General features: G+C 35.1%; 1 protein-coding gene across 1 annotated transcript; it reads left to right on the top strand.

The window, feature by feature from the left end:
• Nucleotides 1-3,622: 3,622 nt before the first annotated feature.
• Nucleotides 3,623-9,727, top strand: LOC115929779 (organic solute transporter subunit alpha-like). The gene is made up of 7 exons (XM_030999779.1): nt 3,623-3,910; nt 4,305-4,465; nt 5,424-5,497; nt 6,114-6,233; nt 6,480-6,591; nt 7,144-7,396; nt 8,175-9,727. The coding sequence occupies exons 1-7, from the start codon at nt 3,856-3,858 to the stop codon at nt 8,462-8,464; spliced, it is 1,065 nt and encodes a 354-aa protein (XP_030855639.1). The 5' UTR covers nt 3,623-3,855; the 3' UTR covers nt 8,465-9,727.
• Nucleotides 9,728-15,232: the final 5,505 nt, after the last annotated feature.

The raw sequence follows: 15,232 nt of genomic DNA, 5'->3' as shown, positions 1-15,232 counted from the left end.
GTTTAATTTTGACAAGTGCTCTTTCCCCTCAGATAAGTGCTCTTTTCATCTCTTATAAATGCCCCCCTTTTTTACACGTCCCCCTTTTCCTTCATTATAAATTCTCTTTTTCCTTCTTATTGGTGCCCCTTCTCCTTCTCATAATTACCCCTTTTCATCTTTGATAAATGCCCCGTTTATTTTAACATGTGCCTCTTTTTCTTTTTAATAAGAGCCACTTCCCCCTTCTCATAAAAAACCTTTCACCTCCGATAAATGCCCCTATTGAAATTATATAGGTGTCCATTTTCTTTCAACAAATGCACATTTCCCTTTATCATTAGTGCTCCTTTTTCATTCTCATAAGTGCCTGTTTTCATGTATGGTCAGTGCCCCTTTTCACCTCTGATAATTACCCTTTTAACAATGATACATGCCCATTTTTTCCTTTCTAATAAGGCCCGGAACCTATCCCTTTTTCATAAATGTCCCTTTTCACGTTTTATAAATGCCCCTATCAAAATCTGATGGGTGCCTCTTTTTCGTCGACAAATGCCCATTTCCCATTCTCATAAAATCCCTTTTCATCACTGATGTATGTCTCTATTTTTAGGTGTAAGAAGTGCCCTATTTTCACCTCAGATAATTAGCCTTTGTACTTTAACACGTGCTCCTTTTCTTTTCTAATAAGAGTCTTAACCCTTTCGATAAGTGTCGGATGTTCCTCTCATCATTAATCGTGCCCCTAATTTCAAGCGACTAGGAGCAATTTCCCCCAAAGCTCGCTCGCTACGCTCGCTCGTAGTTATCGATGTTATAATTATTTAACTTATTAAAGGTCTTTCTAGTCTTCCGTTATAAGAATGTGCTTATAACCCCATCAGGAATGGGTTTTTCCTCTTTATAAGATGTAATTTTTCGCACTGCGACCTCACAAATCTTAAAAATTGTCCTCGCTCGCAAATGGATTTTTAAGACCATCACACCCAACTGCAAAGTAAGATGCTTAAGCAATGTATTATATGATGTATAAAGAGAAAAAAAATATTGAAATCATCCCTGATAATATAATCACAATATAATATAGGGGTATATACCAATGTCTAAAAAAATTGTATATTTTCGCTTTGAGATTTCCCTTTGAAGGTGCCCCTTTTTTTGTCTCCAGAAAGTGCCCTTTCGGTTGGTGCCCCCCTTGAAAGTCGCTCCGCTGCCTCTGTCTTCTGGAATATAACACAGGGATGAAATTACTCTTAATACTTTTTACAATTTTTGTCTCTGTCTAAATAAAAAGGAAAAAGAAAAGGACAAAAACAAAAACCCAACATGATAATAAAACAATATATATATTATATACATACGTTTTATGTTTACCCACCCCTCCCCATATGAGATGACCCCGACAATACGACCCTATTCCAAATCCAACCTCGTGGGAGAGAGTGAGCATGGGATATGACAATAAATACTGCTTTTTACAATAGTAAATTTCAGCGAGATTAATAAAATGGTTTAACAAAAAACAAAAAACAAAAACAAATAATAATAAATAAATAAATGATTTACTAATCTCGTATGTTTTCGTATTTCTATCATATAATAGACTTAATAATGCAAAGTCAAAACAAATTAATAGTGTAAGGATAACCAGCAATGAAAATGAAAAATGTAAGAAATTACAATCGAGTTCAAACAGCAAGACCTGAACACTATATATATCTCTATTTATATTTATTTATTATATTTCATTTTATATATTTTAACGGGGTGAGGGAGAAGTTATCTGTACTTTTATGCAGATTTATTATTTTTCAGTAGTTCTATTCGTTTGTCGTACAGTTCGCTTGTATAGCGAAGAAACATGGGGAGAGGGGGAGCCGGGCGGCCCATGGGCTCTATACGTAAACGTCTTAAAGGTTTAGGCACTAGCCTCGGCTTTAGAGTGGGACCATAGACAACATTGAGCCCCCCCCCCCACCAACAATAACAAAATAAAAAGCAAAAACAATCATTATTCGTAGCTAGGGCCCGAATAGATCGTACACTGTCGCTCATATATGGAATACTTTTGTTTTACCCCAATATACGGAATTATTTTAAAAATAATTTAGAAATAATAGATCTAGATAATAGTATACATTCTCAGATTTAATTGAATAATAATTTGACAATGTGTGTTTTCCGTGACTGCTAAAGCATGTGTATGCTACTATGCTTACCAAGTAGGGGACCTACGCCCTTAAGTCATAAATGACAGTAATGAGGATTAATGCCCCACAAAAGAGCACTAATATAGTACATCGACACGGTTTTGATCCTGGGGCCTCACAGTTACGAGGCCATTGCTTTGTCACTGAACCATGACTGTACGCAGCGGGGGCTAGGGTAGGGGGCAGTTTCCATAAATAAAAAAAACCCTCAGAAAATGCAATAAATGTTCAATAATTTATTGCATTTTACCCCGGTTCCCAACATAAAAAAATCCTCTGTGTGCCCATGCCTTGAGCCATAATGCTTGGCCGTCCAGCGGATTTTTTTATGTTGGGGACCGGGGTAAAATGCAATAAATTATTTAAAAATTGATTGCATTTTCTTTTTTTCTTTTTAATTTATGGAAACTGCCCCCTACCCCGCTGCGTACAGTCATGGTTCAGTGACAAAGCAATGGCCTCGTAACTGTGAGGCCCCAGGATCAAAACCGTGTCGATGTGCTATATTAGTGCTCTTTTGTGGGGCATTAATCCTCATTACTGTCATTTATGACTTAAGGGCGTAGGTCCCCTACTTGATAAGCATAGTAGCATACACATGCTTTAGCAGTCACGCAAAACACACATTGTCAAATTATTATTCAACTACATCTGAGAATGCATTCTATTATCTAGATCTATTATTTTTTAAATTATTTTTAAATAATTCCATAAACTGGGGTAAAACTAAAATATTCCAACTATATGAGTGACAGTGTATATACAAAAATACAATTGTATGGACGATTACGTAAAACATCAACACCCTTTACAATAAAGTTATGCCCCTTGTGTAAAGTTCACTTTGAAAAGATGCCGGAAGAAAAATGGGCCAAGCTCCAGCCAGCTTAAAGGGGGAACAAAATCTGGAACCGAGTATAACATTATGTGGAGACATGATAAATGCCTGTGTTTCGTTCAGTATATAGATCTGCTCTAGCTAGGACTATCCCTAAACAGGAATAGCCCTTGACTTTGATAAGATATTAAGCACTGATATACGAATGGTCAATTTGATTCTCCTAATATCCAGGGTTGTAGCCAGAGATTGATGTTGGGGGGAAGGGGGGCACATACATGACTGATTTGCATGTTCCCTCCCTTTGAGAGCACCCTATATCACTGGTGTATAAGTCAATACGGGCCGGACTTTGTTGCGTGAGAAGTACCCCTTTACCGTAGATTTTGGGAACACGAAGGCGGTCCCTCCGACCCCGGATGGGGGGGGGGGGGGGGGGGTCACCCGGGACCTGATCCTAAGCAGTGTACATGATAAACAAAACGTTTGAAAGGTTATACCCAAACCTGACCTTTAGACCTCCGAAACTAGCTAGATAGACTGAGACAAACAAGATGGGTTAAATATTGATAGAGATATCCTCGTCAGGTAGTTTAATAATTATGTGTGTGTAGCTATAGCAATACTATCACGCATAAAATTCTGGAATCTAGCTGCATAATTCAACTGTCCGGGGGAATCCACACCGTCAACACGATCACCTGTAATATGTATTTTTCATGGAACATTACATCTACATTGATCGTCTGGTTAATTTGAATCCCGTTTTATAAGGGAGAAATATTGGGGTTTGTATTGACCGGCTGAGTTCACGACTGGAGCATCAAAATGGCAACCAATCAATGCTCAACCATTGCACCTATGTTCGTCGATCACATAGAAGGTACGTTATTCAGTTTCATCATACTTCAAATGAAACTAAAATAATCTAAAGAAAGCGAAAGAACAAGGAGTATTGTTGTACATTATATAGTTTTGCTTTGTTAAACCCCCGTGTAGCCTCCATATAGATTTTTAAATCATTGAACCGCAAGTGAATCCGGGGGCCCAACAATTAGGCACCCCTCCCCCGGAAAAAAAAGTTAATCGCTATACTTTTCAAAAAGTTCACCCCTTTAAAAAAAAAACTTTACTATCACCATTGTGGTACTATAACACTCACTGTGATAATTACTATAACCATAATGATATGCATCATTCTGAAAGGCAACCACTGATGGATGAAAATGATGTTCGACTTTCATTTGATATTTTCATTAATGTTTTCCTTTTGTCAGTAATATCTGATGACACAGGTCTAATCGTCATGATGTCCATCACATCAGCTATCACAATCCTCCTCATCATTGCATTCATTGAATCTGTTGTCTTCGTAGCAACCAAGATTCCTCATAGAGATCGTTCCATTAGTCTTATATGGATGCTCGCCATGTACCCGGTAAGATGAAAACAATTATGTCGATGAGGGAAAGCTACCGGCTATATAGTGCATTCTAAATAATTATGCCTATTTTGGCCCTCCATCTTCTGGCATGTCAGTTAAACCTGACGAAGAGTTTTAAACTTAGCCTAAAACAATTATCATTTTTAACGAAGAAAACATAAACTACATCGGTCTAATTTTGTCCCGATTTAGGTTAAAATTTTTAGGCTGTCCACGAATACCCTCATGTTTAGGTCGAAAAGTTCAACTGTCAGTCTGTATAATGATTTCAACTTGATTTCAACGATCAGAGTGTAAAAAGACCAACAAAAAACCCAACAGCAACAACTTTCGAAGTAATAGATATGTTCTATTCATTAACGAATTAGAATAAGGATTGACATGATATCAACTAGCTCCTGGGCAGCATATAGGTTACATGCGATATATAGAATCTGATGTGTGGGACTTCGGAAATATTCATCTCAATGTAACGAATTGTATTCCCAGTACAAACACTGTCCTTTAGGAAAACGATCATTCAACTGTATTACAAAACTAGTGAGGAAGGGAAATGGATTGATTATGAGAAGCAAACGCCAGAACATTTTTATACCTCATTCATCGACAACAAAGTATCATTACATCCAATAAAACACTATTGCAATGTGTTCGATGAAAAAACAAGAAGTTTAGAGGACCTTTAGGAAAGAAAGGTGATCTGAAGCGGAAGACAGTGAAAGATATGTTATTATGGCAGTAAAAATTACGTTGTGGGAGGTGAGTGGAAGCTATTCTGAGACACTCTAGAATTGTATAGAACTCATGTCAAGCATAATATTTTGTAATCCATTCATCTCTTCTTAGACAAAAAACATTCGATGTCTACCCCAGGGAGGTGACATATAAGAAATGATAACTCCTTGGTAAACTAATATGTATATATTTCTCTTTGTGGTGTGCTTTATAATAGATTTTTGTGATGACGTCACAGATGGGTCTTTTCATCCCACGGGCCGTCTTGATGTGTAATCTGACTGCATCCATGTAAGATGAGAGCTCAATGTCCTCTGCATATTATTGTGCATCATTATGAGGTGTTATTTTTATATAGGTATAGGGAGTGACTTTTATTACTGACAAAAAATATGATTCTACGAAGAAAGAAAAAAAAGAAGAAGAATATTTTCGCATTCAATCTTATCTTGTTGCATGCATAATATTTCTTTTTATTTAATGATTTCAATTATGTAGCGAACCGGACAACCATCAAAGCTTTGGTTTGAGAGGTTTAATGACAATATATCACTTTTATGAGTAGCGCTGTCATTGCTAGGGCCTATGCTGTTGGGTGATTTTTTTTCTTCAGATTTCATAATTAACTTATAACTAATGTCTTGTAAAAGTAAACCATCTTCTTGTAAGTAATTCCTTACTTGTTTTGTATTCCTTCTTTCTTCGTCCCTGTGCTTATCTCCTCTGTCTCTCTGTTTCTTTCTCTCTCTCTCTCTCTCTCTCTCTCTCTCTCTCTCTCTTTCTCGGGACCCTTTCTCCCACCCTCACCACTCCTTCTCTCTCTCTCTCTCTCTCTCTCTCTCTCTCTCGTCATTTTATCTCTCTACCCTCCCCTCCTCTCTAACTGACTGTCCTACATGCACCACAGCTTCTTTTCGATCAGCCTCTACCAATTCTTACAGTTGATCATCTATTACTATGGCGGCCATGATGCTACGGTGGTCAAGATAAGTGAGATTCAAATACTAGGCAAACTACAACTTACTGAGTAAGTCGTTCAAAATGAAATTCATCTTTAATATTATGGCATGCAGGAAATGTGCACTTTGACACAAACCCCAAAGTAATTCATGCTATATGTATTGTTATGCTTCACACTACTTATATAGAATCTTTATCTAAAAAAGTCGCATATGAATACTGTACATTCAAGGGAAATTTAATTAAAATAATTACACCTTTTAAACCAAACCCAGTTATTATGTCATGAATTCCTTTTCTTTTTTCAAAACAGGGAGAGCTTTTATCGGCTTAAAATTTGCATCTATCAAATGGCCTTACTCCGTCCAGTAGTTCTATTCATTGAAGACATCTTGTGGTTGAATGAATCTTACGACACCAGCTCGGTAATGTTCTATCTTCTACCAATAAATTATAATCTTAATAGAAAAGGAAAGGATTTAGATTATTAAAAAGTGGGAATCGCGTTGAGGAGGGGAGGGGATGGATGGATAAAAATAAGCAAAATCTGGCATACCTTCAGGCTTCAGTACACAAAAGTCATGTAGAATGTGAGTAATTATGTAGTCTGTCATTATGAATAGAAATCATTGGTCTCTGACTTTTTCGTTTCATTCTGAGCCTTCTAGGCTGAATTGACCGATTCCTCTTTATACTTTTTTTAAATGCCAAGTGATAGAAATTACACGAACGAACATGGGCATAGCATCAAGCCAGTATTATCATTTTCACAGAACACGTCATGAATTATTAACTATAAACATTATCTCTAATATCAAATTATTGTTAGCGTGAAATTGTATTTTGTTTTGTCGTATCTACCATGCCCGTAGACAGCTAGGCTCTCCACTTTGTGGTGATCTTTATAGATTTAACAAAAATATATATTATCATGATTTTTATCATAATATTTAGTTGCATGTTTGATTTTGATTTAGATCAGTGTCAATGACGCCTACGTCTATCTCAACCTCTTCACTTTCCTATCATCACTCGTCGCCATCTTCGCCCTGGTCGTTCTCTTCCTCGCATCACGAGAGCATCTCAAGGCTTTCTCCATCACCATCAAATTTGTGATTGTCGGACTCGCCTTGTACTTCAGTAACATCCAGATTCTCCTCTTCGATGTGCTCACATTGACTGACGTCATCAAGTGCTCCAAGCCATTCGATTGGGAGACAAGAGGAAGTAGTAAGCTAGATTGGTTGCCATATATATTGTCTTGTAATGCCAATTATACTCACAGTCGCAAATCTTTAATCTTCCATTTCATCTTTTAATTAGATCTCATTATCTGATTACATCGGTTTATTCATGGCACCAAGGCTTTGTGAAACGTGTCCAAGATTTGATAAGATCTTGATAAAAATTATTATATCGATAGAAGTACCAATAGTTTCTATGGAAAAAAATGAATGGTTCTGAGAGGACTTTAATTGCTTTAGTGTTATAAGGTCACTAGTATTACAATTTGTTATGTGGTAGGGGAATGCTTACAGATAACTTAACTAATGAAGTAATTTTTGTCTGACTTGAACATATTTATTATAATTGTCCCTAATCAGGACTGCTGAAAATGATTTTTTTTTTTATTTAAAAAAAAAGGTAAAGATAATAAAAATGCAAAACATAACAAAGAGTTGTGAGTGGTTGGATCATCAGGAAGTAATTATAGATTAATTATATATAGATGATCTTTTACATATTATACTATGCAAAATATCACAAAATAGACAAGGCCGTTATACAATTTTATTACAACCACGAACATAATACCGGAGGGCGATATCACATATAACAGTTTTTGTGCATCAGGTCAAGTTTGCATATATACTTGAAGCTGGAAAGCAAAAACATTACACTCCTTCGTAATGTTAAATTTTCAACATTTACTACTTTGAGTAGACTTCAATTAATTATTACAAACAAATAAACCGTCTCCTTATTGTCTCCCCTTTACAATTGACAGGTTGGCAATGTCTCTGTCTGGTGGTCGAATCGGCACTCCTCTTCCCAATCACTCTACGATACTTCAGAACCAGGCATGGTAACATGGTGGGTGTGCTTCAAATACCTCGAATCGCTTTCACCAAATCTCCATCCGACCACTTCAACCCCTCTTTTAACTACAAAGGATTTTACGGGGGAACGCCCCCAAAGAACCCTCAACTTGAAAGAGTAAGGGCGGAAACCGAAGATAGTCTAACTAAACCCAGGAGCTCTTCCTCTATTAGCTTTAATTCTTACATCGCCATGTGAATCGATGATTAGTTTGTAACCAAGTATCTATCATCATTATCATTATCATTAAAAAAAAAAAGATTTTCATACTGAAATAAAATAAGCGCACAGTAATCAATGCCTATGTATTGTATATGATATGGTAGAGTCAAGATTTGATAAAATTGTACTATTCATGATTGCTTTTAACTAACAATAAGACAGAACTCTCTCTTAATTCAAGTTTTATACGATCCTCAGAACTTTTTTTTATAGTAATTATTTATTTGTATAATTTCTTAAAAGATTTGGTTGTCGTGTGTTCAACCACCCACGTTCAATTAGACCAAGTTTGAGTATAATCCACCTTCACTTTCTATTTCACTTTTGGTTCAGTCGCCGGTTATTCATATACAACTGTCTGTCTATATGAATTTATCTGTTCATGATTACTTTCAATAATTGTAGCATTGGATTTGATTTAAGTTGATGTATGGTGTCAATTTCTGTACCGAGCATACTGGTGCAAGTATTCTGTGTAACAAACAAAAATGGCATAATGCTTTAGAACATAAAAACTAATTTAAAATGTCATTATTGTGGGACAATAAGAGTAAGCAAGACTATTGTCTTGATGTGCTTTATCAGGTCATCATACGAAAAAGAAATAGGAAGAACGACTTTTAAATTGTAATAAATAAGTGAAGGGAAGAAAGAAGCATTATTACATTTTTTAATGGTTGAAGAATTGCTTTATTGTACACATAATTATCATGCAGCTACTCGCACCTGCATATATTATTGTAATAGTGGATGAATTTAAATGTTTGCCAATAAGTAAACACAATTTTTTTCTCCTTATTTTGCGCCAGATCGTTGACAGTTACATTACAATAGATGTATTTGAAATTATATAATAGTACTTTTAAACTTCGAGATGTAGTATGTTATTTTGGCAAGATAAAATATGAAAAGTATGACGTGAATCACAAGGAATGTGTACATTTAGAAAAAAAACTGATCTAGTATGATATACGCATAACATCATTGCTGTAATGGTCTCTATGTCTGGTTGAAAGGCCATTATTAACAGTTTCTGAAATATTATTGTTCCATGCTACGAAGAGTAAACAGTTCTCTTCATTTAAAGAAGCCTTGTTAGCTTGCTTTGTATATGATGATGAATGTACATTTTTATTTAGTTGAACTAATGATGATGAATCAGAACATGACGCATTCTGTAAAAAGATTATGCATGTTTTCAATGTTCTCAATTTTTTGCATTTTTAAATAAATAACTACGATCAAAGGCACCAACAACTGCATTCTTTGTACGAGTTATGTGATATTAGTATTAGTCATTCAATTAAGGACAGATGAACATGTTATCTATGTTAGTGTGTGTGAGGGGGGGGGGCATTCCTACAAATGGCGCTTATACAAATTCTCATGTAAAAATGGATACCACCCTTGATTAGTGCATTAAAATTTTCTTTTACTTTATTAGCATTGTTCCAAGCTACGAAAAGAATAAATTGTTCTCTTCAAGACTATAGTTATTTGAATACAAACTCGTCAGATATTTTGACACGATTCGCTACGGAATAAAAATGAGAATTGTTCACCCGACAGCCACTCTTATCCACTTTATGCCTATTTCCATATATGTAATGAGAGGGGTGATGATAAGAGATACGGTGGTTATTTGTTTTGCACTCGAATGTATCCCATTGCACCATCAAGTGCCCAATTTATAGTATTCGTATTTTATAAAGATATAAGATCTTTCTTGGCATGCTTATGTAATTAGTGCAAAAACCCTCTTACTCATGGTTTTTCATTATAATTAAAGCTATTAACTGCTGATTGTGTATAATTGAGATATATATATATATATATATATATATATATATATATATACAGACATACATATATAGAGAGAGAGAGAGACAGAGAGAGACAGAGACAGAGAGAGACAAAGAGAGAGAGACAGACAGACATACCGACAGAGACAGACAAAGAGAGAAAGACACAGAGAGATCGGATGTACAAATACAATATTTAAAAAAAACAAAAATAATAAAAGCAATCCTAATTACTTTAATAATCAGACCGAATCTTTCAGTAAAATATGTTTAAATAAAACAAAATATTCCTTTTATTGAATGACAAATCTATTAATCCTAAATGTTCAAACAATAATTAACTGTTTACCTAAGCATTTTGTTTTAAACAATATAACAATTTCCACGCCTAAATCACAAACACTTCAATCTTCAAGCACTAACGAGGAAGTTAATTAAACTAATCATCACATTAATTCCAAAGTTCATACTTTATCACTTGCAAATTTTCCCGATTTTTTCAGTCGACCATCTTTATCTTATGATCACCCTTGAACGTTAATCTTTGATTTTTCGTTATCAAAACAAGGAAGGACAATACGTGACAACTTACATAAAACCAAAAGAGGAGGTAATTCAAAATCCACCTTGATGCACGGCAACCACTGTATTTGACGTAAACATCGATGTGAGCTGTGAATAATAAAAATCAGAGATGTTTATGCAACGCATCCACATCCTGTTTAAAATCAGTTTTGAAGTTTGAGCAGCCCCTGAGAGTAAACTTTGAGGACAACATCAGGATCAAGGTTCTGGTTTAATTTCAGGAATTCTATACTTGATAATAATCAGCATGGTTGTATTCTATTGATTGTAATTATCACTGGCTCAACCATTGTGTGGAATAGAATAGGACGGTAATAATTGATCATCAATTTGAATATTTGTGAAGAAAGATGGCTTCGGTAGATTGTTTAGAGAATTCAAGTGGATTACCAAGCACGGAGGATTATCTCAAAGGTAGGAATACTCCGCAAAAGGATAGTAATTATTCATTACAAGGTGAACCAAATACCGCGTCTTTGTAATTAATTAGACACAAGAGGATGAATTATCGTGATTATGTTGTTACGACGTAAACTCATCAGACACGGCTTAACTTGAAATATCTAGTAGTCTTTAGAGTATAATAATGTTGTGAAAAGAAAGTGGTTTGGATATGATTTCATTTTGTGTAATCATTATTTACATTTTGTTCGATGTTTTAGTGTATATACAATAAAGAACAATACAATGAAGTTTCGAAATTGCTGATAATGAAAGAAAGATGTATTTTTCATAGTAAATGGAAAATTGCTCCTATATATGTTTTGGAGTCAACTTCAAATATTGAAAATTATTAAGAAGTTTAGTGTATACTTTAAGTCTATACTCATGCGAACGAAGTGTGCATGAAGAAAAGAAAAAAATATGAAAATATATATTTTTAAAAGGGGGAGAAAGAAAGGGATGAGAGCTCAGTTACGTTAAACAAAATAATGGAATCCCTCACTCGATGATTTTCTCATGCATTTCATTCACACTGATTCATTAACTAAGGTAAGAGGGGTGCCCCCCCCCCCAGTGGCAGAAACCACGCTCTTCCACTAAGTGACATGACACTTTTGCCCAAAAAGTTGACATATTTTTTTTCTTACCTCTTCTCAAGAAATTATTGTGACAGTATGGTTTCTGCTTAGTAGATAAAAGTCAATATCTTCTCATAATGTCATTGATCAAACTGTACACTGCAAATTTGTTGTGTAACGACTTTACACAACGTTGTGTAAAATAAGTTACACAGCTTTACACTGCAAATTCGTTGTGTGAAGTTGTGTAATTTCATTTACACAACTTAATACAACCCCTGTGTAAGGAGTGAATCACCCAATGTTGTGTAAAGTTGTTATTTAACAATGCAAAACGAATTTGCATGCTTTACATTGATAAATAAACACTGATTAGTCACGATTAGATATAACCTTTATCTCTCAAAAATAAATCATATTGTAACAATGTCAATGACTTCATGAAAATAGGTAACAAACATATTCTAACTTTATGTGCCTCAGTGTAGTAGTGAAAGTGTCATTAGTTAAGTCGTGTGGGTAGTTAGCTTAATTGAGTGGCGTACACTTCCAAATTCTTTAGTACGTCAATTTGGGAGCTGGCTAAGTTTCACGTCTCTTGTGTTATTATTCAGGCGATTCTGAAACTAGGATGACCTTCTTCACCATCACCGATACACATTATTAACAAAACTAATGCAATGTATTACAAACAGGGAGCTAGCTAGGCGCCAAAGATCCGGGGTCATCTGTTTAATTAGATGGGTGAAAGCAAATAAATGAGACCATCGATTGGGAAAAGGTTTTAAGGACTGATATTATTCCTTTTTACGTTGATTTTCCCATTCCCCCCACCCCCCCCCCCCACCCTCTCTCAAAGCAGATGGAGTCCGAGACTCGTTGCCTGGGTAACACCCTACATACGTATTAGAAAGGAAATTTGCAAACATTACTGGTAAACGCATCACGATATCGAATGAATAGAAATACCTATTAGAAAACAATAACAGTTGTCACGCTTTCTCTGGGAAACTGGAATGCAATTCATTATTTCAGGAGCTGCAATAAATCAATGTCGGAGTACCCATTATTTTGCTTATTCACATACATCTTGATGCTATTTTGTTTTATAAAATATTACATCAGCATGAATAACTCACCCCTTTGCCTTTTATAAAACCCATTAATGCATTGAAATAAATCGAAAGTGGTAAAAATTGTGCCTATTCACATGATCGTTTCTTTCCTTTCATGGAACTGTTCAATAATGTTGACGTATATTACATACTTCATCACCTTGAATTAAAAGTTAGATCTTTCCCACCGCTCCCAATTAAATATCCTGTCTCCCTACTGAATGCGGCTATAATTATATTGAGTGATTAGAGATGTCAGGTACACAATTAAATGAATGGATGAAAGGATTTGAGCGAGCTATGGTCGATTGGATTTAATTGAAAAAGCGTGACAATACTGTCACTAATAATGAGTGTCTTTCGGCAAATTTCACACGATAAAAAAACGAACCATATCAATTTAATTGCATCGCTAGCATTTTTAAATGATGTACAAAACAAGTCATACTCTCGCTTTTTTCGATAGTTCGAAGTCCTTTCTTGACAACGACCATCATTATTACCAACTTACATTAATTATCATTATCAACACAATGCCTCACCATATCGTCATCACCACCACCACCATCTTGATTAGCATCACCAATATTACCACTATCATCATTATCAGCTTCATCATCATGATCAACATTATTACCATTATCATCATCATCACAACCATACATTGCGAAATCAATGTTTTCATCTTCGTTATCTCTCTCATTAATTAAAACACGCGGCATCAGCGAAAGGATTCGCGCGGTTTAAATCTCTTCCGTAGACTTGTGTGCTATAAAACAATGTTTGAAATATCTTTTTAAAGGATTTTCTCTCTATACTTTTGTACAGTTTTGAGCTACAATTTTTTTTCTTCTTGTCAATTCCAGACATTTTTGTTGGCCCATTAGTTCTGTGCTCAAAATTAAGTTGAAATTCGTTTTTAATCTATGGGCCCGTCAACATTATTGATGCAAACAGATTCAAAGCCCATGTTTAGTTTTTATCCCTTTTCTTTCTTCTATGGACTATAACTTCTTCACTACAACCCCTTTCCTTCTCTATCTATATTTTATTCTGTCATTCCCTATGTAGGCCTATTCATCAATTTGGATTATTTCATCTTTTCTTTCTATATTTCCTAATGTTATTCTTTGTTTTTAAATATCTTTTAAAATTTCTTATATACCTTTCCTTATGTAACTCTTTGTTTCTATATAGGAAATGTTAGAATAAAAGATTTTAAAAAGGAGTAATGTGTGTCATAAGAAAATAAAGAAACAGACGATAAAGAAGGATCTAAACAAACGAATAACATGAGGAAAAATAGGAAGAGAAGACAAAAGAAGAGAATGAAGAATTACAAAGGAAATGATATAGAAGGAAAGATTTAGCCTGAAGGAGAAAACAAAGGAAAATAAAGAACGAAAGAGAAGATGGTAGAAAGTACAAATAACTATAATCACTATTCTCTATACACATACCAATAAATTATGAATTAACATTAGACAACTTTGGATTGCCACCATGACCGTCTTCAAAGATCTCATAAACAAGTTATGTTTTGATAGTAGTTTTTACTGGTATTAATACTTTCTGCTCCCTAATTCCTGCAGCGTAATAAGGGGTATAAGCTTCAATAGCGATTATTTTTCTTCTCATAATAAGCATACTTGGCTAATTTTCTCTTTTTGCATACCTTAAACTCTCAATTTATGTATCCATAAGACTGTGTCTCTCATCCTGAAATTTACTGCTATGTCATAATATATTGCTTTTGGTGATAATCATGTAAAAATAATTGTAAAGATCAACTCTTTATTAACTGGCTTAATCTCCGCCGCAATCTCCACGCATTCTATATCTTTAGCTGGTGGTCTTATCTTGAGTATTTTACCTTTTCAGGGATCATAGAAAGGCCTGCCAACTTGACTTTGCTTATCGCCTGCACATTGGTGACGATACTACTTGTAGCTTGCCTCATTGAGTCAGCATGCTTCTTAGACAGGAATGTACGCCCTTCAACCGTCTCCAACCATCGCGTCACAACATGGTGGATGATTGCTGTATTACCAGTAAGTCAATTTCCCGGCTCCATCTCAAACATCATTTTTTTTTTGGGGGGGGGGGATTAATGTGCACAGCCCTGAAGTCTACGAACACCAGTAAGTCAATATCCTCCATCTCAAACATCATTTATTTTTTTTGGGGAAAAATTTAATGTGCACAGCCCTGATTTCTACG

Source organism: Strongylocentrotus purpuratus, unplaced genomic scaffold (assembly GCF_000002235.5).
Source record: "Strongylocentrotus purpuratus isolate Spur 01 unplaced genomic scaffold, Spur_5.0 spur5_scaffold_5, whole genome shotgun sequence".
NCBI lineage: Eukaryota > Metazoa > Echinodermata > Echinoidea > Camarodonta > Strongylocentrotidae > Strongylocentrotus > Strongylocentrotus purpuratus.
This window is presented reverse-complemented; position numbering and strand designations above follow the sequence as displayed.